Genomic DNA, 26,555 nt, shown 5'->3' with positions numbered 1-26,555 from the left:
CGTAGCTCTAGTATCTTAATACAAAAAACAACCTATCGAGAGATGGTGCGTTTTTTAACAGCCCGTCTGTGACCAAATGCCTGAAGTAGTTGTTAAGAAACTACCCAGGATAGTCATAAAGTATGTTATTACTCCTTTATTTAGACGTATACAGTTATTTTATTGTTAATTGAACAAAGTCGTTGTTCAGGTGTTCCAACGTCTTCTTCTCTTTCAGGTTCTTCAGAGTTCTTCCCCGCCAGCACCCTCAACAGAAACAAAGAAACAGGTAAGTGTCTGCCCTTGTTTTCTAGAAGTGGTGGTTACTCGTGCTACTACGGGGAGGGGGATGCGTTTTAGCTATATTTTTAACTACAAAAAAAAATATATATATATTAAAGGAAAGCCTCAGAAAACCATGAAACTGACTTTGGCCCTTCTGCCCCTCTTCTCTTACTCTACAGAGGAAGGCGTCTATCCGTTCTCTCTCTCTTCCTTTTTCTTTTCTATTTCTTTTATTATTCTTTTTGCTCCTTTCTGGGGGGTATCCTTTTTTCTTCCTGTTCTGTGTTTTCCCACCCCTTTTTCTTTTCCTTTTCTCCTTTCCTCCCCTCCACACTCCTTTCGTAGTTTGTCCCTAGCGTTGGTTTCATTCAAGGAAAAGGGCACGCACCTGGTGGAGCCACGCCCCTCCTAGGACGCAGCTGGCATCTTTGGTTGACGGGCGGCGGGCAGACTCCCTCTCTGTCGGGTCTTCCTGTATTCTCGCGGACAGCACAGGCTCACTCTGCTCCACTCCTTCCTGCATTACTCCTCGGGGACCTTCTTTGATACCACTTCCTCTAGCGTCCCATCCTTATTCCCAGTCTTCTCTTTCGCCAACCCCACGGTGCGACCTTCCATCTCTCTTTTGATCCGGGTAAGCCATGATGATGTGACTCCTCCCCTGTGCCTGACTTCCGGGACAGGCAAGGAGGAACGGGCTGTTCAAGTTCAAGTTCAAGTTCAGGCATTTATAAAGCGCACTACTCACCCAGAGGGTCTCAAGGCGCTAGGGGGAGGGGATCACTGTTTATCGAATAGCCAAGTTTTCAGTTCTTTTCTGAAGGAGGTGTGATTCTGAGTAAGGCGGAGGTGGATGGGGAGTGAGTTCCAGGTCTTGGCAGCCAGGAAGGAGAAGGATCTGCCACCCATGGTGGTTTTTCGGATGCGCGGGACTGCGGCGAGGGCTTGATTGAATGATCTTAGTTGGCGGGTGGGATAGTAGAAGGACAGTCGGGTGTTGAGGCATTCGGGTCCTAGATTATAAAGGGCCTTGTGTGCGTGGGTAAGAAGGCGGAAGGTGATTCTTTTGTTGACGGGAAGCCAGTGGAGGTTTTTTAAGTGACCGGTGATGTGTTCTTGGCGTGGGATGTCTAATATGAGTCTCGCTGATGCGTTTTGAATGCGCTGGAGCTTTTTCTGCAGTTTTGTTGTAATTCCGGCGTAGAGTGTGTTGCCATAGTCCAGTCGACTTGTGACCAGTGCATGGGTGACAGTCTTTCTTGTTTCGAGGGGGATCCAGCGGAAGATCTTTTTGAGAATGCGAAGGACGTTGAAGCAGGAGGACGATACAGCGTTGACTTGTCTGGACATTGAGAGAGAGGAGTCTAGGATGAAGCCAAGGTTACGTGCATGGTCTGTGGGTGTGGGCGCTGATCCCAAAGCGGAAGGCCACCAGGAGTCGTCCCAAGCTGAGGGGGAGGATCCAAGGATGAGCACCTCCGTTTTGTCTGAGTTGAGTTTTAAGCGGCTCTGTTTCATCCATTCGGCTACTTCTTTCATACCTTCGTGAAGGTTGTTTTTGGCGGTGTTGGGGTCTTTGGTGAGGGAAAGGATTAGCTGGGTGTCGTCGGCGTAGGAGATGATGTTGAGGTTGTGTTGACGTGCGATGGAGGCGAGGGGACTCATGTAGACGTTGAAGAGGGTGGGACTGAGTGAGGAGCCTTGAGGTACGCCGCAGATGACTTCGGTGGACTCGGAGTAGAAAGGGGGGAGTCGGACTCTCTGGGTTCTTCCGGCTAAGAACGAGATGATCCAGTCCAAGGCTTTTCCTTGTATGCCGATGTTGCTGAGGCGTTGTATGAGGGTGTTGTGACAGACAGTGTCGAAGGCGGCGGAGAGGTCGAGTAGAATGAGGGCCACTGTTTCACCGTTGTCCAGGAGTGCTCGGATGTCGTCGGTCGCCGCAATGAGGGCGGTTTCGGTGCTGTGTTTGGCTCGGAAGCCGTTTTGTGAGGGATCCAGGGAGTTGTTGGATTCGAGGAAGGCTGCGAGTTGGCTGTTGACGGCTTTCTCGATGACTTTGGCCGGGAAAGGGAGGAGGGAAATGGGTCGGTAGTTTTTCAGTTCTGAGGGGTCTGCTGTTGGTTTTTTCAGAAGGGCGCTGAGTTCGGCGTGTTTCCATATTTCTGGAAAGGAGGCGGAGTTGAAGGAGCAGTTGATGACATCGCGGAGTTGGGGGACGATGATGGAGTCAGCTTTGTTGAAGATGTAGTGGGGACAGGGGTCCGAGGGTGAGCCAGAGTGGATTGAGTTCATGAGGCGAATGGTATCTTCAATGGTGATTGGGTTCCAGGACTTGAGGTAGTTAGTTGGAGGGGTGGGAACAGAAGGGGGTGGGGTGAGTTGGTCATTGGGAGTATTCGTGAAGCTGTTGTGGATGTCGGCGATTTTGTTGTAGAAGAAGGAGGATAGCGCATCGCAGAGGTCTTGGGAGTTAGTGATGTCGTTGGATGCTGCGGGAGGGTTGGTGAATTCTTTGACGATATTGAAGAGTTCCTTGCTGTTATGAGAGTTGTTGTCGAGACGTTCCTTAAATGCTGATTTCTTGGCTGATCGAATCAGTTGGTGGTGTTTGCGGGTGGCTGTCTTGAGGGAGGCCATGTTGTCTGAGGTTGGTTCTTTTCTCCAATTCTTCTCCAGGGTGCGGCATGTCTTCTTGGACTTTTTAAGGTCGTCATTGAACCAGGGAGCCCCTTTGCTGAATGATTTCAGCTGGTGTTTTTTCAGGGGTGCTAGTTCGTCCGCACTGTTGGTGATCCATTGCCTGAGGTTTGTGGCCGCTTGGTCTGGGTCCGTTGTTAGGGTGGGAGTGTTTTGGCTGAGTGATGTGAGGAGTTGGTCGGTGGTGATTTTTTTCCATTTTCTTCGGGGAATGGGTTGTGGGCGGTTGTGGGTCAGGGTTGTTTTGTAGCTGAAGTGAACGCAGCTGTGATCCGTCCAGTGGAGAGCTGTAGTGTGATCGAAGGAGATGTGCTTGCTGGAGGTGAAGATAGGGTCGAGTGTGTGTCCGGCTGTGTGAGTGGGGGTGTCGACAAGTTGTTTGAGTCCGAGATTGGACAGGTTGTCCAGAAGGGTGGTGGTATTGTTGTCGAGAATGTTGTCAAGGTGGTAGTTGAGGTCTCCTAGGAGAATGTAGTTCTCGGATGCGAGGGCGTGCGGGCTGATGAAGTCAGTGATGTCGTCACTAAATTGAGATCGGGTGCCTGGGGGCCTGTAAATGAGGGTTCCTCTGAGTGTGGTCCTGGGGTCGGTGTGGATCTGGAAGTGGAGGTGTTCGGCGGTTGCAAGATTGTCGTCAGAGCTGGTTGTAATTTTGATGGTGTTTCTATGGACGATGGCTATGCCTCCTCCAGTTTTGTTAATGGTGCGGTCTTTTCGAATGATCTTGTATGTGTCCGGTATGGCTATGGCGATGTCGGGGGCCGAAGATGTATTCATCCATGTTTCAGTGAGGAAGGCGATGTCAGGAGATGTAGAGTCGATTAGGTCCCAGAGTTCGGTTGCGTGTCTGTGGACCGAGCGGGTGTTCAGTAGGATGCATTTCAAGTCGTTGGGTTCGGAGCTGTGTGTGGAGGAAGTGTGTTTGGTGAGGGTCCTGACGCAGTTGAACTTACAGGAGAGGCAGGAGAATGGGCCGTGGGTACGTCCTGGGGTAGCTTGGCAGCAGAGTGGGGTGCGTCCGGGGTTGAGGGCGAGGAGAGTAGCGGCATCGTATGTGACTCTAGAGGGTTGGGAGCGGCGGGGACCAGGGGGTCTGGCGCTGGGTGCGGTCCAGGCGTGGACGGGCGTAGACGGGCTTACCTTTGGCGCACCTTCGGCGCGGCCGCAGCGCGTGGACGCTGCGCGTAAATGCATCTGTCATATGTGGATAGTGGAAGGGGAGGGGCGAGGGAGGGTCAGCTGTGAAGGCGGGAGCGGGGCGGAGACTCAGGCAGGGCGAGACAACAACAACATCAGCAGCAAAATGGCCGGCAGCGTGGGACGGACGGAGAAGCAGCCAAAGTAAAGCAAAGTGTGTAGAAGGCACTTAAATTAAGTCAGTCAAGGCAACACAAAGCGATGGCACAATAATATCAGCAGCCACTTAGTAGGAGAGGTGGTTCTGCGCTGTGAGGCACACTGAACAAACAAGTACAGAGAAAACGATCCTGCAGTGTAAGTGGACCAAATTAATAACAGCGATCTTGGCAATCAAATTGGTCTTGCAGTGCGAGGTGCTTTACACAAAATGCGGCGATGCGTGCAGCAATGTGGTTCTTCAGAGCGGGATGTTTTAAATTACTCGCGGCGGTTTTATCAAAATAAAGCGCTTCTACAGTGCGAGATAGTTATATTAAATGCAGCGCTGTGCGCAGTTAAGCGATAATGGCGGTGAGTGTAGGCAGCTGGGGAGAGCAACGATACCAGTCTGTTAGAGGAGGCAGGTCGGGGAGCAGCGTGGAGGAGCGGCCGTGTCTGTTGTAAGCAGGACGGTCACAGCGCTATCTTCACGGCGCGGGCCTGATAGTCTCAGTGGGAGGGAGGGTCAGCTGTGAAGGCGGGAGCGGGGCGGAGACTCAGGCAGGGCGAGACAACAACAACATCAGCAGCAAAATGGCCGGCAGCGTGGGACGGACGGAGAAGCAGCCAAAGTAAAGCAAAGTGTGTAGAAGGCACTTAAATTAAGTCAGTCAAGGCAACACAAAGCGATGGCACAATAATATCAGCAGCCACTTAGTAGGAGAGGTGGTTCTGCGCTGTGAGGCACACTGAACAAACAAGTACAGAGAAAACGATCCTGCAGTGTAAGTGGACCAAATTAATAACAGCGATCTTGGCAATCAAATTGGTCTTGCAGTGCGAGGTGCTTTACACAAAATGCGGCGATGCGTGCAGCAATGTGGTTCTTCAGAGCGGGATGTTTTAAATTACTCGCGGCGGTTTTATCAAAATAAAGCGCTTCTACAGTGCGAGATAGTTATATTAAATGCAGCGCTGTGCGCAATTAAGCGATAAAGGCGGTGAGTGTAGGCAGCTGGGGAGAGCAACGATACCAGTCTGTTAGAGGAGGCAGGTCGGGGAGCAGCGTGGAGGAGCGGCCGTGTCTGTTGTAAGCAGGACGGTCCAATACAGCTGTCTGCTGTATTGTCATCACCAGGTTGGTGACACCGTCCTTTCTTGGCATCTACATATCCATAAAGAGTTTATCATCCACCCGGAAATCTTTGGTGCAGTCAATATAGAATGACAGCGTGCGTTTAAGGTCCAGACGGTGGAGTCTCTCCTCCTCCTTAGAAGGGTGCGGAGGTGGGAAAAAGGTGGGCAAGGTGATAGATTGTCCTACATGAAAGGGTGTAGCCACCTTAGGAAGGAACACTTTCTCCGGATGCACAGAGAAGAAAGTGGGCTTGGAAGACAAAGCTTGCAGCTCACTCACTTTGTGAGCAAAGGTGAAGGCCCCAAGGAAGTCAGTTTTCAGAGTAAGGAGCCTAAGAGAACAGTTATGAAGAGGCTCAAAGGGTACACAAATAAGATATGGTAGAACAAGATTCAAGTCCCACTGGGGCATTATGAAAAGAGATGGGAGGAAATAGATGAGTAATGCCCTTAAAGAATCTATTCACAATGGTAGACTTGAATAAGGTTGGCTGATCTGGCAGCCAATGAAAAGCATAAATAGCATCACAATAGCTTTGTGAGTGCCCAGAGCAGAGCCCTGCTGGGCCAAAGAAAGTATGTACAAGAGGACCTCTAAAATAGGGCCAGAAATGAGATCCACTGCCTTTGCTGTGCAACCTGCCACAAACGTGTTCCATCTACAGGCATATACCGTTTACTTGAGGGACGCCTGGCTCCCTAGATGACATTACAGATTTCAGGTGAGCCACCAGAATAACTAAGGCCCAGTCGCGCTTGATCTTCTTGGGCACCCGGGGCAGAAGAGGTACAGACGAACGAGTGCCACCCTGGAAACTCCAGCGCACAATAGCACTATACCGCTGACATTGTGCATTCTCTTCGACGAATGCTCTCCCCACCTCTGAAAGAAACCTTGCACCACCTCTAAATGAAGATGTCATTCGTGATCGACCAAGCACTGATGGCTGAGTTCGTCCACCTTGTCATTCAGAGAACCCGCCATGTGTTGAACCACCAGGGTCATGCCCTGATGTTCCAGCCATCTCCAGAGGTGAAGTGCCTCTTGACATAGGGTCCACAACCCCATCCCGCCCTGTTTGTTGCAGTACCACATGGCGGTGGTGATGTCTGTGAACACCTGCACCACTTTTCCTTTGAGAGAGGGAAGGAATGCCTTCAGTGCCATTCAGATCGCCCTGAGCTCCATCAGGTTGATATGCTAGAGTCCAGATGCCTCTTATCTCTGCCTCTCCCAGATGGCTGCCCCATCCCAGTAGTGACGCATATGTCACCACTGTTAGATCTGGTTGGGGAAGGGAAAGGGATCTGCCTCTGATCCAAGCTTGGTTCGTTAGCCACCACTGCAATGGTTGTGCAGTTACCTCTGAGATCTGAACGCAGTCAGAAAGATTCACCTGATCCTGAGCCCACTGGAACTTCAGGTCCTACTGCAAAGGCAGCATATGCCATCTGGCATGATCCGCCATCAGGATGCAGGAGGCCATGAGGCCCAGCAGCCTCAGAGTCATTCTCACCGAAATCCAGGATAGAGGCTGAAACATCGGTATCATAGCCCTAATATCCCTTATTTGCTGTTCGGGAGAATGGCCGTAAATTACACTGTCTCCAGAACAGCTCTGTTGAAAGGGAGCATCTGAGAGGGAGTCAGGTGTGACTTTGGCATGTTTATAGTAAACCCCTGCAAGTGCAGGAGTGCTGCCGTACACTGGAGGTGGGAGATGACAGCCTGGGGAGAGCTTGTCTTCAACAGTCAGTCGTCGAGATAGGGAAAGACTGGAACCCCTGATCATGCACAGATAAGCTGCGACCACCAACATCACTTTCGTGAATACCTGAAGGGCACTGGTAAGGCCATTGGGGAGCAGGGTGAGCTGAAAGTGCTTGAGGCCGACCGTGAATCATAGATAGCGTCTGTGGGCTGGCAAGACGGTTGTTGGACTTGACCCGCAGGGCAGGTTCACCCCTAAACTTTTTGCTTTATGTGTGACCCTGTGTCAGTGATTTTTGGGTCTCTGCGCACTTACCCCTGGGTCCCAGAGTGAAAGTGCGTGCGTGTAGCATGGCTGGCCTGCCCTCCCATAGGAATGCATGGGGAATGTGTGTGTCCCTGGTAGTTCCTGATGCGTGAGGAGTGCAGGCTCGAGTTTAGTATGTGTAAACTTGTGAGAGTGAATGCTGCGAGATGGTGTCTGCGGCATGTATGTGTCTAGAAGGGAAGTGCTACTTCTGGACATTGAGATATGTGTGCAGTGAGGGTGCTGGAGCATGATTGGCTGGAGCTGGCTGGCATGCCAGGCTCCAGGAAGTCTGGATGGGTCTGCCCGGTGGTGAGTGGGAGATTAGCATGAGTGATGTGTGGGAGGAGTGTACCTGTGTCCTGGAAGGGCTGGGTTTTCCCCACACAATGCTGGCTCCGCCCCCCTGTGGTGTGTCTAATGACCCAAGCCCTGCCAGTGAATAGAGAGGGTGGTTGAGGTAAACAGAGTACTCAAGAACCAGCTGCGACTGGTTCCGCCCCCACCCTGCACCTTCAGACAAAGGAATGTACTGTATAAAAATGGGGCTGTGTCCCCACAGAGGTTGTTCTTTCCTGATCCTACTTGAGGGGGCTGCTGCTGCTGGGGCTAGGAGGAACCGCCACTTGGACTGCCTTCCTGCCTGGAGGGCCAGTGAGCTGGCCCCTGGCCCAGCCTTGCTCCCCCCTGCATGCCTAGGCAGCTTTGGTGCTGGTCCCTGGGCTTTTGGGTCCCCCAGCGCCTGGAAGCGCTTGCATTTTCCTCCTAGCGCTTGGGAGCGCTTGATTTCGGCCCCCGGCGCTTGATAGTGCTTTATTTGCTTTAAAAAGCCTAGGAGCGCCGTTTCCTTGCTCATAGCGCTTGGAGCGCTTTATTTTGCTTTTAGCGCTGTGAGCGCTTAATTTCTTTCCTGGAGCGCCTGGAAGCGCTGTGCCCGTATTTGGCGCTTGGGAGCGCTCTGTGTGCTTCAGCCGGTGCCCACACGGCATTGCCCCGCACCTTGCGGTATTTTTCTTGGTCAGGATCGCCGCCGCCTGGCCGGAAGTCAGGCAGGCCGGGGGCGGGACGAGCGAGACACCAGGAAGTTGATATAGTTCCCCGGGCCGCGCTCGGATTGGCTGCCGGCCCGGGACCTGCCTGAAGAGAGAAGCCGGAAGCAGCCACATCGTCCTGCCCGGGGCTCCCAAGTGTAGGGAGAGCCCCGGACCTTCCGCCAGCCCAGGAGAGAGAGAGGAGAAGCCTGCTGTCCAGCCGCGGGGCCCCCGTGGTGTGGGGAGAGCCCCGCAGCTGCCGATTGAGTGAAGGAGCCTGGAGACCCGGGGAGCGCCTGCCAGAGACCGGTGAGTGGGGCTCTGAGTGAGGCGGTTGGGGGGTGTGTCGGGCACGCTTTCGGTGCCGCCCCCGTGACCTGGGCCCCCTTCTCCCCTCCTGCTGGAGAGTTGCCTTCCCCCGGGGGCATTGGTGATTGGGAACCCCGAGGTTCCAGGTGACATTTCCTTCGTTTTCGAGCCTAGGAGAGGCTCGTGTGGGCACTACTTAGTTCTCTGAGTCCCCAGGAGGGGGACTCCAACTACGCCCCCATTTTGTGTTCGGAGCCCTGAAAAAGGCTCAGGGGGCATAGTATTTGTCTAGAGCCACGAGGGCTCTGGGGCCATTTCCTTGCTTCGAGTCCCCAGGAGGGGGGCTCCAACGTAGGGGCAGTCATTTGTTTTTGAGCCCAGAGAGGCTCTTGCCCCCCACAGTCGTTTTAAGAGCCCAGAGAGGCTCTGAGAGGGCCACTCGTTTTGTGAGCCCAGAGAGGCTCCGCCGTTCCACAGTGGTGGTTCTTGAGCCAGAGAGGCTCCAACGTTGCCCTAACTTTCCCTGCACCAGTTGCCCAGCACTTTGTGGGCAACTGCTACGTTTAGGCCCTGACATTGGGACACAGGGACAGTCACAGGTGGTGACTTCTGAGTTTTGCGCAACTGTGTTTTATTGCTACACCTCTGAATGTATTGTGATGCATCATGTGTTTTCCCTCCTTACACCTCTGAATGAATGTTATGCATTGCATCATGTGTTATGTTCTTACACCCCTACAGGTATTGTGATATGTAGGTGGTTGTTTTCTCCCTAGTACAGGTGGTGCCAGTGAGGTCCTGTTACCAGTGATTACTGGTTGTGTGCTCTATTTTTATATTGTGTGCTACAGTGATTTTTATTTCTACAAAGTTCTAAAAGTGCTGATACCCCTGACAGTGGTCCAAGTGGCCCTGTCCTGTACAATATCCCGTCTAAATTCCGCCCGTGCCTGTTGGCACAGTGTAACAAGATGTGTGTTTTATCTGATGTATATTTATTATAATACAAAGGCTATTTTTACATAACCTTGTGTGGAGTCTCCTTTGTGGTGGGCCTTTGGTTGTTGTTGCTGGGGTGCGTGCGCAAATACTTAACTTACATCGCCTCCAAGTTTAGCCTTGCTGCTCGCGCCACGTTACCTAGAGGGTGAGCAGGGGTTATCTTGGCGTGTAACTCCCTTGCCCTGACTTGGGAGTGGTGGTCTCTGACTGACTTTGGCGAAAGCCCTGGCCAGCCGGGGATCCCATTTCCAACATTGGCGGCAAGCGGTGAGGATAAGGATTTGTGTTTGCGTTGTACCACAGTAGCGGCTGGCCGCACTTCAAAGCTCTACATTTTTAGATAACCACATTTTGGGGATTATTGTTTTTGGTGAAATTCCATTGTTTCTTCTCCTGAAGAGTGTCATTTGATAATTGTGTTCAGTACATTTGTCCCCCGCCCTGCTTCCAGAGTTTGGTACCTGTGTCGCTTTTGGTCAGGTTGAGAAGTCAGGGGTGGTAGAAACTGCCTTACCGATCCGAGGGGAGGGTGTGTGTGGATGAATGGTGTGTTTTTCTGGACGCATGAGTGAGTTCTCTTTGATAAGGAGAGTGTTGAAGTTTTGGAATTGTGTACTCTTACTTCAGATTGCTAGGTCCCTTGTGTTGCACGTGTCTGTGAGCATCCTGTCAAGATGGAATCTCCTTTTAACCTCTGTGGCCTGTTTAAGTACAGTGTGCATGAGTTGGTACGGTTTTGTAAGGAGAGAGACATCCCAGTGAGTGAGTCAGACACCCAGTCCAAGCTTAGGGATAACATGATCCTGTGGCAGAAGAATGACTGGGAGCGTGAGCACAGTGAGAGGGAGAGGGCCCGGGCCGCACACCATGAGGGTGGTGGGTCTGAGGGGAGCCCTGAAGAGTCTGATGTGGAGAGTGAGTTTGACAGTGGATGGGCACCAGCAGAGAGCGAGTACCCCCTAGATAGGGAGTCCCTTGCTGGGTCTAGTGTCAGATGTAGCACCCCATCCCTTTCCCTGTCCCCAGAGGAGTGGGTGGATAGGAGAGAAGAGAGGGAGCACCAGCTGGCCATGGAGAAGCTCAGGTTAGAGCATGCCAGAGAGATGGCGCAGCTGGGTGTGAGTGAGCGGATTGCAGAGGCTGAGAGAGCCTTGGCCAGGGAGAAGATAGCCCTAGAGTGTAGGTTATCCCCTGACCGCAGTCATAATTTTCTGGATCCCCCAGGGAGGGTTGAGTCCAGTGGTGGCAGCTATTTAAATGTTAGTATAGACAGTCCCACTCCCAGTTCCCCGAGCATGGTACCTGTTTCCCCAGAGGAGGAGTATAGGTTGAGATTCAGGGGGAGTAGGAAACTGTCTCACCAGTCGTGGGGAGAGTTTGTGGATGAATGTCAAGATGCACTGTCTGATTGGTCATCGGTTCACACAGAATGTGATTTTGTCAAACTGTTTGATCTGGTTCTCAGAGAGCAGGTGCTCAGTAGTTGTTTGCCAGGGTTGCGACAACACCTGTTGGACTATGGGTTGACTGATCCAGACACGCTTGCTGAGGAAGCAGAGCGCTGGGAAAGTGCTAGAGGTTCTCTAGAGTCATTGGTGAGTGACTCCGAAAGTAGTGGGTCAGGGATCTTCCAGCCCAGCGTGGTGGAAGAGGCTCAGTGTAGCCAAGCTAGGTCCCAGGATAGCGAGGAGGGTGTAGGGGCTTACTGCCTGGCTCAGTGGAGCAGGAGTAAGTGGGTGACCGAGGGTCCCCAGGTGCCCGATGCCCTGCCTCAGGACTTGGATGGTTTCTTTAGGGAACACCAGGTTGGGGATCTAGGCTGTCCTGTTAGTCCATTTGAGGAGGATCTCCTAGTGAGTGGAGGACCTGGAGCGTCTGTAAACAGAGCTCCTGTGGTTCTAGAGTCCGGCAGTGTCGCTCCAGTTGGGAGGGCACAGAAGTCCGAAGTGAGGAGTGATTGGGAGATGAGTTTCCCAGTGGATGCACCAGTGGACCAGAGACTAGCCAGTTGGGCTAGATCTTCTTGGGGGGACCCGGGTGGCGCCACTTCTGGTCTGGGGGATCGTCACGCACTGTCAGGTGGACAGAGGGCGGGAGATCTGCGCCAGACAGACAGTCACACAACAGATGTGTCATTTGTTAGCCTCAGGGGGATTGTGTGTGAGTCCCCAGAAGTCCTGGAGTGCCAGGCAATGGTTCCACCAAAGGTTTTAGACCGGAGGTTGGAAGGCCAGGTTCAGGATCTGCCTGACCTGAAGGGTAGGACGTCTGTAAGTAGCGTCCTGACCGGTTCTTCTTCCAGAGGAACTTCTCCAGGTGGGAGAGGGCAGACCTCTGGAAGGGGGTGCAGAGGGTGGGAGAGCCCACCTCTGACCCCGGTGCAACCTGAGGGGTTAAACCCTGGGTTGGAATGGCGTTCTAGGTGTCCCCCTCGCACGGGGAGGAGGAACCCTAAAAGAAGAGGTAAGGGGAGGAGAGCCTTCCCTGAGACTCCTGGTCCGCCTGAGGTTGTAGACCCTAGGCTGGGGAACCAGTGGCAGTCTGGCCCTGTCTGGCAGACAGGAAGAGTGGAGAGTGACTACTATGGGCCTGGGGTTACTACCCCCCACTTCGTGAGTAGGCAGGAACCAGTGGCACCTGGGTGGCCTAGGGCCTGGTCCTGGCCGCGGACAGCTGAGGAGTACCAGTGGGGTAGCCCAGCTGGTCCTTACAGTAGCTTTAGAAGGAACCCTAGGGGTTCACCGTGGCATAGAACAGGAGGGTGTCCCGGCAGTGGCGGGCCTGCGTCCGTGTTCTATCGCCCCAAGCAGGGAAGTCCATCACGGTGGTGATTGTTCTCCCCTGCGTTTTGGCTGGAAGGGGGTTGTGTTGGACTTGGCCCGCAGGGCAGGTTCACCCCTAAACTTTTTGCTTTATGTGTGACCCTGTGTCAGTGATTTTTGGGTCTCTGCGCACTTTCCCCTGGGTCCCAGAGTGAAAGTGCGTGCGTGTAGCATGGCTGGCCTGCCTTCCCATAGGAATGCATGGGGAATGTGTATGTCCCTGGTAGTTCCTGATGCGTGAGGAGTGCAGGCTCGAGTTTAGTATGTGTAAACTCGTGAGAGTGAATGCTGCGAGATGGTGTCTGCGGCATGTATGTGTCTAGAGGGGAAGTGCTACTTCTGGACATTGAGATATGTGTGCAGTGAGGGTGCTGGAGCGTGATTGGCTGGAGCTGGCTGGCATGCCAGGCTCCAGGAAGTCTGGATGGGTCTGCCCGGTGGTGAGTGGGAGATTAGCATGAGTGATGTGTGGGAGGAGTGTACCTGTGTCCTGGATGGGCTGGGTTTTCCCCACACAATGCTGGCTCCGCCCCCCTGTGGTGTGTCTAATGACCCAAGCCCTGCCAGTGAATAGAGAGGGTGGTTGAGGTAAACAGAGTACTCAAGAACCAGCTGCGACTGGTTCCGCCCCCACCCTGCACCTTCAGACAAAGGAATGTACTGTATAAAAATGGGGCTGTGTCCCCACAGAGGTTGTTCTTTCCTGATCCTACTTGAGGGGGCTGCTGCTGCTGGGGCCAGGAGGAACCGCCACTTGGACTGCCTCCCTGCCTGGAGGGCCAGTGAGCTGGCCCCTGGCCCAGCCTTGCTCCCCCCTGCCTGCCTAGGCAGCTTTGGTGCTGGTCCCTGGGCTTTTGGGTCCCCCAGCGCCTGGAAGCGCTTGCATTTTCCTCCTAGCGCTTGGGAGCGCTTGATTTCGGCCCCCGGCGCTTGATAGCGCTTTATTTGCTTTAAAAAGCCTAGGAGCGCCGTTTCCTTGCTCATAGCGCTTGGAGCGCTTTATTTTGCTTTTAGCGCTGTGAGCGCTTAATTTCTTTCCTGGAGCGCCTGGAAGCGCTGTGCCCGTATTTGGCGCTTGGGAGCGCTCTGTGTGCTTCAGCCGGTGCCCACCCGGCATTGCCCCGCACCTTGCGGTATTTTTCTTGGTCAGGATCGCCGCCGCCGCCCGGCCGGAAGTCAGGCAGGCCGGGGGCGGGACGAGCGAGACACCAGGAAGTTGATATAGTTCCCCGGGCCGCGCTCGGATTGGCTGCCGGCCCGGGACCTGCCTGAAGAGAGAAGCCGGAAGCAGCCACATCGTCCTGTCCGGGCCTCCCAAGTGTAGGGAGAGCCCCGGACCTTCCGCCAGCCCAGGAGAGAGAGAGGAGAAGCCTGCTGTCCAGCCGCGGGGCCCCCGTGGTGTGGGGAGAGCCCCGCAGCTGCCGATTGAGTGAAGGAGCCTGGAGACCCGGGGAGCGCCTGCCAGAGACCGGTGAGTGGGGCTCTGAGTGAGGCGGTTGGGGGGTGTGTCGGGCATGCTTTCGGTGCCGCCCCCGTGACCTGGGCCCCCTTCTCCCCTCCTGCTGGAGAGTTGCCTTCCCCCGGGGGCATTGGTGATTGGGAACCCCGAGGTTCCAGGTGGCATTTCCTTAGTTTTCGAGCCTAGGAGAGGCTCGTGTGGGCACTACTTAGTTCTCTGAGTCCCCAGGAGGGGGACTCCAACTACGCCCCCATTTTGTGTTCGGAGCCCTGAAAAAGGCTCAGGGGGCATAGTATTTGTCTAGAGCCACAAGGGCTCTGGGGCCATTTCCTTGCTTCGAGTCCCCAGGAGGGGGGCTCCAACGTAGGGGCAGTCATTTGTTTTTGAGCCCAGAGAGGCTCTTGCCCCCCACAGTCGTTTTAAGAGCCCAGAGAGGCTCTGAGAGGGCCACTCGTTTTGTGAGCCCAGAGAGGCTCCGCCGTTCCACAGAGGTGGTTCTTGAGCCAGAGAGGCTCCAACGTTGCCCTAACTTTCCCTGCACCAGTTGCCCAGCACTTTGTGGGCAACTGCTACGTTTAGGCCCTGACATTGGGACACAGGGACAGTCACAGGTGGTGACTTCTGAGTTTTGCGCAACTGTGTTTTATTGCTACACCTCTGAATGTATTGTGATGCATCATGTGTTTTCCCTCCTTACACCTCTGAATGAATGTTATGCATTGCATCATGTGTTATGTTCTTGCACCCCTACAGGTATTGTGATATGTAGGTGGTTGTTTTCTCCCTAGTACAGGTGGTGCTTGTGAGGTCCTGTTACCAGTGATTACTGGTTGTGTGCTCTATTTTTATATTGTGTGCTACAGTGATTTTTATTTCTACAAAGTTCTAAAAGTACTGATACCCCCGACAGTGGTCCAAGTGGCCCTGTCCTGTACAATATCCCGTGTAAATTCCGCCCGTGCCTGTTGGCACAGTGTAACAAGATGTGTGTTTTATCTGATGTATATTTATTATAATACAAAGGCTATTTTTACATAACCTTGTGTGGAGTTTCCTTTGTGGTGGGCCTTTGGTTGTTGTTGCTGGGGTGCGTGCGCAAATACTTAACTTACATCGCCTCCAAGTTTAGCCTTGCTGCTCGCGCCACGTTACCTAGAGGGTGAGCAGGGGTTATCTTGGCGTGTAACTCCCTTGCCCTGACTTGGGAGTGGTGGTCTCTGACTGACTTTGGCGAAAGCCCTGGCCAGCCGGGGATCCCATTTCCAACAACGGTAATATAGAAATAGGCGTCCTGCAAGTCCAATGCCACCGTCCAGTCTCCGCGGTCGAGGACACACAGGACCTGAGCCAACGTGAGCCTTTTGAACTTCTCCTTCCAGAGGTAGCGGTTGAGGGCCCTAAGGTCTGGAAAAGGACGCATGCCTTTGTCCTTCTTGTGCACCAGAAAGTAGCAGGAATAACAACCACGATCTACTTCTGGCGCAGGGACCCTCTCTGTAGCTCCCTTGGCCTTCCTGGCGGAGAAGCGCCAAATAATTATCCGACATGCGATCGAAAGACAGTGGCATGGAGGGAGGGTTACTCTCAAGGGGAGGGAGTAGCCCCTTCGGACTATTTGCAAAACCCAACTGTTTGACGGACGGATTGCTAGTGGAGGTGGGGAATGTGAATTATGCCTCCCACTAGCCGTTGTTGGGCCTAAAACATCAGAATAGGAAGGTTTGGAGGCTGAGGAGGGGAAAGTGTGGGCTGGCCCACATGCTGGCTCCCAATCTTGCAAGGTCGCTGGGTCCCACGTCCACAGCCACGCTGATGGGCAGCTTGCGTAAGCCGGTGGCTGATCTGGGCCGTAGCCACAAAAGGTATGAAAAGCAGACTGGAGTGGGAGAGAAGGTACAGCGAGGCCCAAAGAAATGGCTGTAGCCTGAGAATCTTAATAGCGCACTAGCACCAAGTCTGCTTTGTCGCAAGAAAGACAAATGCCATCATCATGCAACCAACTTTGATGGAATGTGCATCAAAGTTTACTGGACATCCCCCGAAAAGCCAGATGTCCTCAACCAGGTGTAGCGCCTAAGGGCTACCAATGTGGCAATCATTCTGCCCAGTGAGTCGGTGGTATCCAGTTCACATCTGATCGTGAATTTGGCTGCGTCTCTCCCACTGTCTGGGAGTGAACAGCCCAGGCCTCCTCTGGGCACTGGAGCAGAACCTGCGCAACTGTATCTCAGATGGTATGGGAATATTGGCCCAGGAGGCACAAGGTATTCACAGACCTCAGTGCCAAGCTGTAGGAAGAGAGCATATGCTTCCCAACATGGTCAAGCTTCTTGGATTCCCTAGCTGGAGGTACAGAATGTAATGCACCCTTTGAAGAAGAGGGTTTGACTACCAAGTAATCGGGGGAAAGGTGTTGGGTTAGGAACACTGGCTCACCCAGGGCCATGCTGTGGCATTAAACAATCGTCCTCTACACAGGAGCCCCTATGCCGGGCTTAGGCCAGGTGTCCAGGATGACGTCAGTGAGGGCTTCGTTAAACGGCTATAGGGGTTCATAAGTGGACGCCGCAGGCTGAAGCACCTCTGTGAGGAGGGTAGTCCTGACTGCCACCAAAGGGAACTCAAGGCCAAGACCTCGGTCGCCATTCTCACCACCACAGCATAGGATGCTCCCTCCACCTGAGCCACGGTAGGGGGAGAAATCAAGCCATTGTCTGAAGAAGTGTCCAGACCACTAGCATCACCCAGGTCCTCCTGCCAGTCTGGTTCTTCAGCTGGTTAGTTAAAGGGTCCAGTGATCCCTACCAGTCCACATCACCACCCTGTGGTCAATAGGGAACACCAGGGATGAACAGGGGAACAAAAGTATGGTTCTGATGTCAGCCAACGTCGGTCCGGCTGCAGGTACAACTCGGGAATGAGGATGGGGAGGGCATCTGTCGGAAGCACGACTGTGGCTGGGGGCATCAGCGCTGGGATCGGGGCCCTGGAAGGTCAATTGAGATCGACCAGTGTCGATCCAGAGCCAGGCCTGGACGCGCGGGGGTCCGCTGGTGCCGGGCCCAGAGCTGCCAGCATCGAAGGCCCAGGACCCTGACCTCCTCCCCGGAGACTGAAGGTGCGCCGATGGAGTCAGGCTGCCCAAAGGCAAGGTGTATGGCCTCATAAAACTGTTGAAGTTGGGCAGGATACGCTCTGGCTCCAGGAAATGTGGGGGAGGCGCGGAGTCGTCCCCGAAGCAGGCACCAGAGATAGAGCCTTGGAACGACGATGCTCCAAATCCTGCGTTGCATTAGCCGACTGACAGGGAGAAGACTAAGGGCTAGATGTAAGTAATTCGTATTTACGATTCATAAATACAGAATTTTACCGATTCGGTATTTATGAATCGGTAAATATGAAGGGGGGAGATGTAGGTATTTCTAGAAATTGAAATACCGAATCTTTAATATTCGGTATTTACCGATTCGGTAAATACCAAATCGGTATTTCCTATTGATTCCTATGGGCTGTGAAGCCCATAGGAATCAATGGGAAATACCGATTCGGTAATTACCGAATCGGTAAATACCGATTCCTGCCAGGGTGCAGGGGGTGTCACATTGACACCCTCTAGCACCCCAAATACAGGCATGTGTGCCATGTGGCACACAGACATGCCCTAAGGGAATGTCTGTCTGTCACATGGCATAGGTGTGCATGCACATATGTGCATGCACACCTGGATTCGGTATTTTACCACCCAATTGAATTTGGTGGTAAAATACCGAATCTGTAAGGCCTTTTGGACTCAGAAGAGTCCCACCTACATTTGGATTTACCAAATCGGTAAAATTACCGATTCGCTATTTTACAGAATCAGTAAATTTACCGATTCGGTAAATTTACCGATTCTGTCAAATAAATGCCCCTACATGCCAATTTCTAAATACCGGTCGGTAACTGCCGAAATCGGCCGTTACCGACCGGTATTTGGGCTCCTACATCTGGCCCTAAGAGTGCTTGTGCTTCTTCGCCTTCCTTTTGTGTTTGGACTTACCCAATGAACACAAGGACTTAGACTGCAACAAGGAGTGAGGGCTCTGCAAACGTTCTCGATATCTGCCTCTCGACTAGACCTGGAATATAGTGGAGCCAACCGCCTGACCTCCAACAACTTTCGGGACTACTCCTGCAAAGTGTTCAGGTGCATGGCCCGGCAGTCAGAGCACGCCTTCGGGGCATGGTTGCGCACCAGACCCCATAAGCACACAAGGTGCTGATCTGTCATGACATAATCTTGTGACACGACCCACAAGGCTTGAAACCGGTCCAATGTTGGGACATCCCTCGCATACCATGAGTCGATAGATTTGAAAAGAAGTCAACAAAACACCACATAAGGCTAGACAAAAAAATGGCTAAAGGGTAGCACTCTCCAGATCTGCGCTAGGCTGGCCTGATGCAGAAAAAGAAAGAAATGACATCAGCGTAATGGGGCGGCGTCTATGTAGCCACTGCAACATCATCCCAGCGACCAGGATGCCGACACAGATGCGGAGTCGGCCGACGCGCAGGGTCACTGCTAAAGAAAAATCTCTGGATCCAGTCTGATGCCTGGGGAAAATTCTAAGGTAAGGAATCTACAACTAACTGTCTCTTACAGATCAGCAAGGTTGTGTGATTAAAGAGGGCATATTTCATCAGAGGTCTCAAAAAGGGTATATTAGTTAAGTGCCTATTGGGGCAATTGCAGGCAGTGGTACAAAGAAGGCCATCTAAGTCTGTGGTGTTGAGAAAGCACTTTTAGTCTGGTGTCTAGAGAGAGTACATTAATTCATATGGAAACAGCAATTGTTGGGATCTTGAGAGGGTCATCTTAGTGAGTCATCTAAAGAAGGGACCTTGGTCTGTAGACCACAGAGCAGTTGTAGCCCATGGTTTAGTAGGGACAATCAATTAGGTGCTGGCAAAGGGCAATCTGAGGCCAGGTTCTACAAAGTGCTTTATTAGTCCAGGGTCTTCAGAGGGCCAAATTAGTCTGAGGTCTAGTGTGGATGATCCTTTTGACAATATTGGGAGTGCAATGTGAACCAAGGGTTTATTGAGCGCAGTTTTAGACTGGAATCTCAAGGTGGCAACACTAGTCTAGTGCCAAGAGATAGAAGTTTCAATGTATTTATTTATAAAGTGCGACATTCATCCCAATGGGATATCACGTGGCTAATGTAGTGGGAGGGTGGTAAGATAAGTTGGCCTTGTTAAGGTCGGTGGCAGCAGTTCTAAGGTAATGGGTAAGTTTTAAGTTGTTTCCTAAACACCATATAGTCTTCAGTTAACTGTAGTTCCAGCGGAAGCTCGTTCCAGTGCAATGCTGCAAGGTGCGAGAAGGTGCGTCCACCTGCCCTGCTCTTACTGATTCTTTTAGTCTCCGCTAATGCTAGGGAGCGTGACCTTAAGCATCTGGATGGATAATAGAATTTAATTTGATTCTGTAGAATCTTTGGGCCTGTACGATGGAGTGCCCTATGTGCATGTCCTAAGAGTTTAAATCTTGCTCTATGGCGCATGGGCAGCCAGTGGAGTTGCCTCAGGCACTTCGTCGCGGAGCTGTATCTACCCTTGTTGCACACCAGTTTAGCCGCTGCATTTTATATCACTTGCAGATGTTTGGAAAGGTAGTCTGGCATGCCAACAAAAAGTGCATTTCCATAGTCCAGCCTACTGACAAGCAAGGCCTGTGTAACTGTTCTCTAGCTTTCCAATGGGATCCAGGGGAAATGCCTTTTTAAGAGCTTCAGTGTGGCGAAGGTTCTGCCACACAGGATCCACACATGGTCCTGCATTGATAAGGTGTTTTTAATGATGATGCCCAGGTTTTTTACACACTGCTTTGGTGCAGGAGCCACACCCAACAAGTGGGGCCACTATGACGCATACCAAATGTGGTTAGCTCTTCCGAGAAGCAGAAATTCATATTTCTCGGCGTTGAGCTTTAGGCAGTGCGCTGACATCCAGGTTGCCATTTCAGTAAGACAGTTGTTGAGTTTGGCTCTTGTGTCATCATGCCTTTTTCCAATGGCTATTGTCAGTTGTGTATTATCCGCATAGGAGCAGATCCCATAGCCCCATTTCATTTTTTGCCTGAGATGAAACATAGGCATTAAATAATGTGGGACTCAGGGATGCTCCCTGCGGGACAGCTGAGATTTTTTGGAGTAGATGATAAGTAACCTGGGGCAAAGCACTATGCTACGCTCGCGTAGTTTGCGCTACATTGCACTACGCGACCTGCACGTAGCACAGTGCAAACACGCCTAGCGTAGAGTAGTGCAGCTGTCATTTTTTGCTTGCTCGATGTCCTCAACGTCAAGTAGGCGACCGCGAGCAAGCAAAATGACATCCCGGCGAGACTTTTTCCTTGTTCGAGATCAGCAACATCAAGTTGCCGATCACGAGCGTGGAAAAAAAACTCCCTGCGACATTCTCAATGCGGGGAGGTCAGGTTTCTCATTACGAGTGGTCGTGTATGCTCGCGACAGCTCGCAATGAGAAACTACCAGTCTGCGTTGAAAAAGCTGCTGCTCCAGTAAAAATCTACTCCAGCGGCGAAAACTACAGCTCACACTGCGCAAGATGCTGTTTTCAATGATTGCACAGTGCCGGATGCTTGTCCGCTCTGTGCAATCATTGAAAATGGCATCTTGCACAGTGCAAACAGGGTACTACGCAGTTCGCGTAGTGCTACGCGTAGTGCGAAGTGCACTTCGCGTAGCTACGTGTAGTGCTACTTCGCAAACTACGCTCAGCCCTAAATAGAAAAGGCTCCCAGTGGCACAGTTTGAGTTCTGTTGCACAGGAATGCCCTGAGCCATTGAAGGGCTTTTGCATGTATCCCCTTTTCGTGCAAGTTTTCCAATAAGAGTTGGTGAGAGACCATTTCGAAGGCCGCTGACAGGTCTAACAGGATCAGTGCAACTGACTCTCCCTGGTCCAACAGTGATCTTATAATATCTGGGACAGCCAGGAGAGTTGCCTCCATACAGTTGGTGGCCCTGAAACCTGTTTGTTAGGGATCCAATAACTCATTGGGTTCTAGGTAGTTAGACAGTTGTCTATTGACTGGTTTTTCCAGTACCTTTGAGAGATAGGGCGGCTGGGAGATTGGTCTGTAGTTGGCTGGGTTGTTTACATCTGAGCCTATCTTTTTCAATAAGGGTGTCACTACAGCTTGTTTCCAAATCTCTGGAAAAACTGCTGTCTCCAGAGATTGGTTGAACAGCTATGTGACGTAGGGGCACAGGGTAGGTATAATTTGTGAAAAGATAAAATGTGGGCAAGGATCAAGAGGGGATCCCGATTTGACTTCCCCCATTGCTGTAGCTACCTCTTTTTCTGTGATAGCGACAAAGTTGCCTAGATGTGCGGGGTGTCGGGATTAGGCTCCCTGTTTTCCCATTTTATGGAATTCGCTGGGGTGGTGGAGTTAAATGACGAATAGATTGTGCCTATTTTGTCCATAAAAAATTCACAGAATTTTTCACAGCTTTCTGCTTTTGGATGCAAGGTTTGGGACATACAGATTGGTTTGCATAGCTTGCGCACTATTTTATATAACTCTTTTGCAGAGTTTGCGTTCTCCTCTCTTCGTTGTGCAAAGTATGCCCTTTTGGCCTTCTTAATTGCATGGGCGTAGCCCCTGAGTTCTGTTTTATATGCTGATTTATCGGAGTCCATTCTGGACAGTCTCCAATTGTGTTCCATTGTTTTACACTTTTTTTTCAGTGCCTTAAGTTCTGCTGTATACCACTTTTCAGATACCGTTTTACTAGATTTAGTTTTAAGTTTTGGTGCGCATTTGTCCAGTGTCTTAGTGATCTCTGTTTCAAGGTTCACTGCACCTCTGTTGGTGGGTTGTATTCCCAAAGTTGCTAGATCATTGGGGCGAAGAGGTGATGAAACGAGTCAGGCGTAACTAGTTTCCAGTCTCTAAAGGTCCCGTGCATGGGTTTGGTGACTCCTCCTGATGTCACAGGTGGGGAGAATGAGAAACTAGTTAATGAATGATCAGTCCATATAACTGGTTTGATCTCCTTAAGTGTGGTAGATTCCATGTTGGAGAACAGTAGGTCCAATGTGTGTCCTGCAATATGTGTAGGTCCTTTGATCCATTGTTTTAGTTGAAGGATAAGCATATCATTCTCTAGATGAGTTATTACCATGTTGTTGGTTTTTTCATAATGAGCGTTAAAGTCTCTGATGATCAGAATTTTTTGGTATTTTATGCAGGCGGGAAATAGCTGCATAAGCAGTTTAGCACTGAATTTTGCATGCTATCTGGGGGGGGGTATAAATCACAGCCCCCCCGAATAGGATATGATTCCCTTTAGTCATTTCAAGTGGCAGTAGGTCATGCTCTCCCAGCTTAGCTACTGTGATGGGGAGGCAGTTAAAGTAGTCTTTAAACAAGATGGCTAGTCCTCCCCCATCCGCCCTTGCCTATCTTGCCTTAATATTTTGTATTGCAGGGGCATAGCGTTTGCGATTTCAGGGCAGTTGTTATCACCCAGCCAGATTTCTGTAAAAACAACAGGTCTGGACCTTTCTCCTTAATGGTGTTTCAAATCTCGAGGGCGTGTTAGGGCACCAAACTAGTGTTAAAATAAATGCAGTTGAGTCTCGTATGATCATCCGCTTCTCTCTGTGATTGATCAGACTGGGTTAAACTACACCATTTGCATTGCATGCAGGAGAAAGGCCCTTCTGTATGCCCTGGGGCGCTTCCACGCACGGTATTAGTTCGCATCAAGCATAGGTGGCTAACTCAATGAGTGACTCTCTTGAATAGCACCGGGTGCTTCTTAGGTTTTTCTTAGAAGGGGCAGTGGTCCTGGCCCCTGTTCCCGGTCGGCCGTGTACGGGCACAGACGGGCGTGCCTTAGGCGCACCAGCGTCGAGCCCGCTGCGTGTGTCCGCTGTGCGCACGCTGGCACATCGGGCTAAGTAGGCAAGTGGAAGGGCAGCTCTGCCCCCCCCTCTGCCGGAAGTGCTTTGCCGTGAACCTAGGTGCTGTCTGCCCTGCCCTCCACTCAATCAGCACATAGCTGCGGTGGACAGGGACGGCAGACAGACTTCTGTGCAAGTAAGCAAATGTGCAGTATTTCATTTGTGACAGTGCGCATACAATAAAATAAAAATGAGCAGTTTTTAAAATACAGGCTAAAACATAAGTGAAAGTATTTCCCCAGCCGCCGTGGTTATTAGGCAGCTAGTTATGAAGTCGAGCAGCCATCAGACTCACCATGCTCCTTGTGACCAAGAGATGATAACTGTAGTTTGGGCTCTAGAAAGCAAATCATAGTCTCTGGTTAAGCAAGGGCAGTCCTAGGTTGTGATCTAGAAAAAGAAAAGTAAGCCTGGGATTTTGGTATGGCTATTTTAGTCTACATTTAGAGAGGGAAATCTTAGCCTGTGGTTTCAGTCAAATTATTTGAGTCAGTGGTTAAAAAATGAAAATATTAGTACAGCATTTAGAGAGAGGGACCTTACCCACCATGTCTGGAAGGGTCTGGTTTATCATGTATTTCTGGTTCTCGTGGAAACCTTGCCCAGGCCTTGCGAACAGCTGCCCCAAACCAGCATATTACAGGCAGCATCTACCAGCTATTCCCCATTTATTACAAAAATCTGCATAGCCCACCATTCGGCCATCCTCAACAGGTCTCCCATATTACTTGGGGTATCACTCTCACCTCTATGTCTCAGGAAAGATGGCATAATTGGGCTAATCCCAGATCACCAGTTTATCAGTTGCTACGTATAAATGTACTTGTCTCCTTCTCTTTTAGTTGCTTCTCACCATATATATAGCAGGGTCTTAGAGCGGCAGACCCTGAGGCAGAGGTCTGGCCCGGGACCAGGGTTCAATTCCCGACGCGGCAGGGTCTTGGGCTCAATGTCCACGGACTCGATAATTCTCGCCTCGGTGCCTACTCTAATCATGGGTCCCACTCTGCAACTCTGGGCAATAGCTTGCTTAATCTCCACAACGGCCTCAAAAGCGCTAGGATTCCTGGCTTCACCTTGGGGGTGCCCAGTAGGGGGCATCTCACATGGAAAGCCAGGAAGGGTTCCACAGCGGTATACAGCGTCAGGATGCCTGAAAGGTGATAGTGCGCTTTACAAGTATACATACGTTTACATACACATTTTACATTTACTTTACAAGTATACATACATTTACAATACCAGTAGTGTCCATGGTCGTACTTAATGCTCCAACTTCCTTGCCACTGGATTAGTGCCCCCTCCTGAAACCACAACACTTATGCTGCATATGAGCTGCCCAATAATAGGCCTTAAAATTGTATGCCTAGAACCCTCCACTGTTCCACTGTAGTTTCAGTACCTACCCTCCAATCTTATCCGTGCCTTTCTTATCCATTAATGTAACTTCTTACCTGGTCTCAATGTCTGTTTTCCTGCTCAATTGAAAACAAGGCAAAAATCATACCTTTCCACCACCTGAATCCACTATGTGAAGGTAAGGGAAATAGAGAATGGCCCCCATAGACTGGCACAACACATATTCCTGCTTTAAGAGTTTTTTTCTGTAAATAAAAAAGTTTATTATTGGGTGCTCTAATAATGGCTTCCCTCAGCAACCATCACTGTTGTGAACGGAGACACCACAGTGGAGACTGACCTCACAGTGTAGACATCCCTGAAAGGAGACGGGTATTGCAAATAGGGCAGACAGCCTTCCACTATGGTAGCGGAGGCCATGGTGTCTACACTCCTGATACACTATCCACTAAGGTCTATAAGGAACCCCCTAGTGTAGTGGCTAGGAAGTGACCCTTTGCCCTGGGTCTACAGTCTTCTTATTGTAAGGTCAAAGTAATCAATATAAGGCTGAGATCTAAAGAGGGCTATTTTAGTTAGATTCATAGAGAGGAACATTGTTGCCTGGAGTTTTTGTGAAATGTGATCATGTTAGAAATGGAGGTCTCTAGTTGGCAGAGGTAGGTACCTTTGTCCAAATAGGGACCTCTGCTTCTAGTCAGGGTAAGGGGGAAACACACTCTAGATAACCCCTGCTCACCTCCTTGGTAACTTGGCATGAGCAGATAGCCTTATCCCAAAGGCAATGTGTAAAGAATTTGTACCAACACTCAAAGAAATAAAGGGAAAACTTCACAAATGGACACCAAACCAGTTTAGAAAAACAAAGTATCTTTATTTAAACTAAACAAGACCAAAATGACAAGAATCCAACATACAGATATTCAGAAAAATGGCTTTCAATAGGATATTGCAAAAATAAGCTTGTAGAAATCAAATAGCGCCAACTGGGGCTATTGCGATGTTGTGATAGCAAGAAATCCAAAGTGTCGGGGCGGAGTCACACAGACCTCTAACCAAACAGTAACTTGGAAACTAAGTCGGTGACGATGCTCAGCGTAGAAAATGGCCAATGTCGGCTACGTTGACGATGCAATGTTGGCAGTTCGTAGGGTCACCCTCAGCGGTTATCGGCACCGCGATAGCAGGATGCAGTTGCTGGCGTCAGACACGGCATCGTAGGGCGTCGGAGCTGTGGAGCAGGCCGGGTGATGCGTTGTTCAGTTCACGAATGGCTCCCCGGGCGTGGTGCTGGTCACGGCATCCCAGTGGCGTCGTTGATGGCGTCAGAAACAGATTTTCTTTCTTCTCTTGGGTTTCTTCTCCTGGGTTTCTTCCAGCTCCCAACAGCAGAGTCAACCTTCAGAGGCCCAAAACGGGCACAGACACCTCAAGGCAGGACAGAAATCAACACAGCAGAGTTCAGGGGAGCTGGGGGTGAAGTCTTTGTGTCCCTGAGACTTCAGAACAGGAGGCCAGCTCACTTCAGGCCCTTGGAGATATTATTCAAGCAGGGGACACAGCACACAGTAAAGTCCTTCTCCTTTCCTTGGCAGAACAGCACCTTCAGGTCAACCCCAGACACACAGCAAGGGCAGTACCTCTCCTCAGTTTCTCCAGCTCTTCTCCTTGGCAAAAGTTCCTCTTGAGTCCAGGAGTGATCTAAAGTCCAGGGGCTTTAGGTCTAATACTTAAAACCCAAAATGTCTTTGTTCGCTTTGTGCAGGGAGCTCTGGGCCCAGTTCAAACCAGTTCTGCCTTCACTGGTGCAGGATGACCACAGGAGGTGAAGACAGCATTTTGCAAGGGAGACAGGCCCTATTCAGGTGCAGGGTAAATCTTGTCCCACCACTCTTTATGTAGCCAGGGTCTATTAAGCTCAGGGCTGGTTCATCTAGGAAGGGCCAGACACACCTAGCCCCCCCCCAGAGGCTGTCTACAGGGAATGCACATCCTCTGTCTCTGTCACACTGAAACCAGACAGTCAATCCACAAACAAGAAGAGGCTTACAAAAAAGTTGAACAAGACAATAGGCACTTTCTAAAAGTGCTATTTTCAAACACATAATTTAAAAACAATCTTTACTAAAAG

At 51.1% G+C, this 26,555-nt stretch overlaps 1 protein-coding gene across 1 annotated transcript in view; it reads left to right on the top strand.

Annotated features, from left to right (window-relative positions):
- Nucleotides 1-26,555, top strand: part of LOC144769642 (uncharacterized) — a 1,000,462-nt gene that overhangs the window by 516,246 nt on the left and 457,661 nt on the right. Inside the window, exon 34 of the mRNA XM_078653818.1 lies at nucleotides 218-268. Coding sequence (XP_078509944.1) covers nucleotides 218-268 — 51 coding nt within the window. The remainder of the gene's footprint in view (nucleotides 1-217; nucleotides 269-26,555) is intronic.

The sequence above is a fragment of the Lissotriton helveticus genome, chromosome 7, assembly GCF_964261635.1.
Source record: "Lissotriton helveticus chromosome 7, aLisHel1.1, whole genome shotgun sequence".
NCBI classification, from domain to species: domain Eukaryota; kingdom Metazoa; phylum Chordata; class Amphibia; order Caudata; family Salamandridae; genus Lissotriton; species Lissotriton helveticus.
The sequence above is the reverse complement of the archived record's forward strand: the minus strand, read 5'-3'. Positions and strand labels throughout refer to the sequence as shown.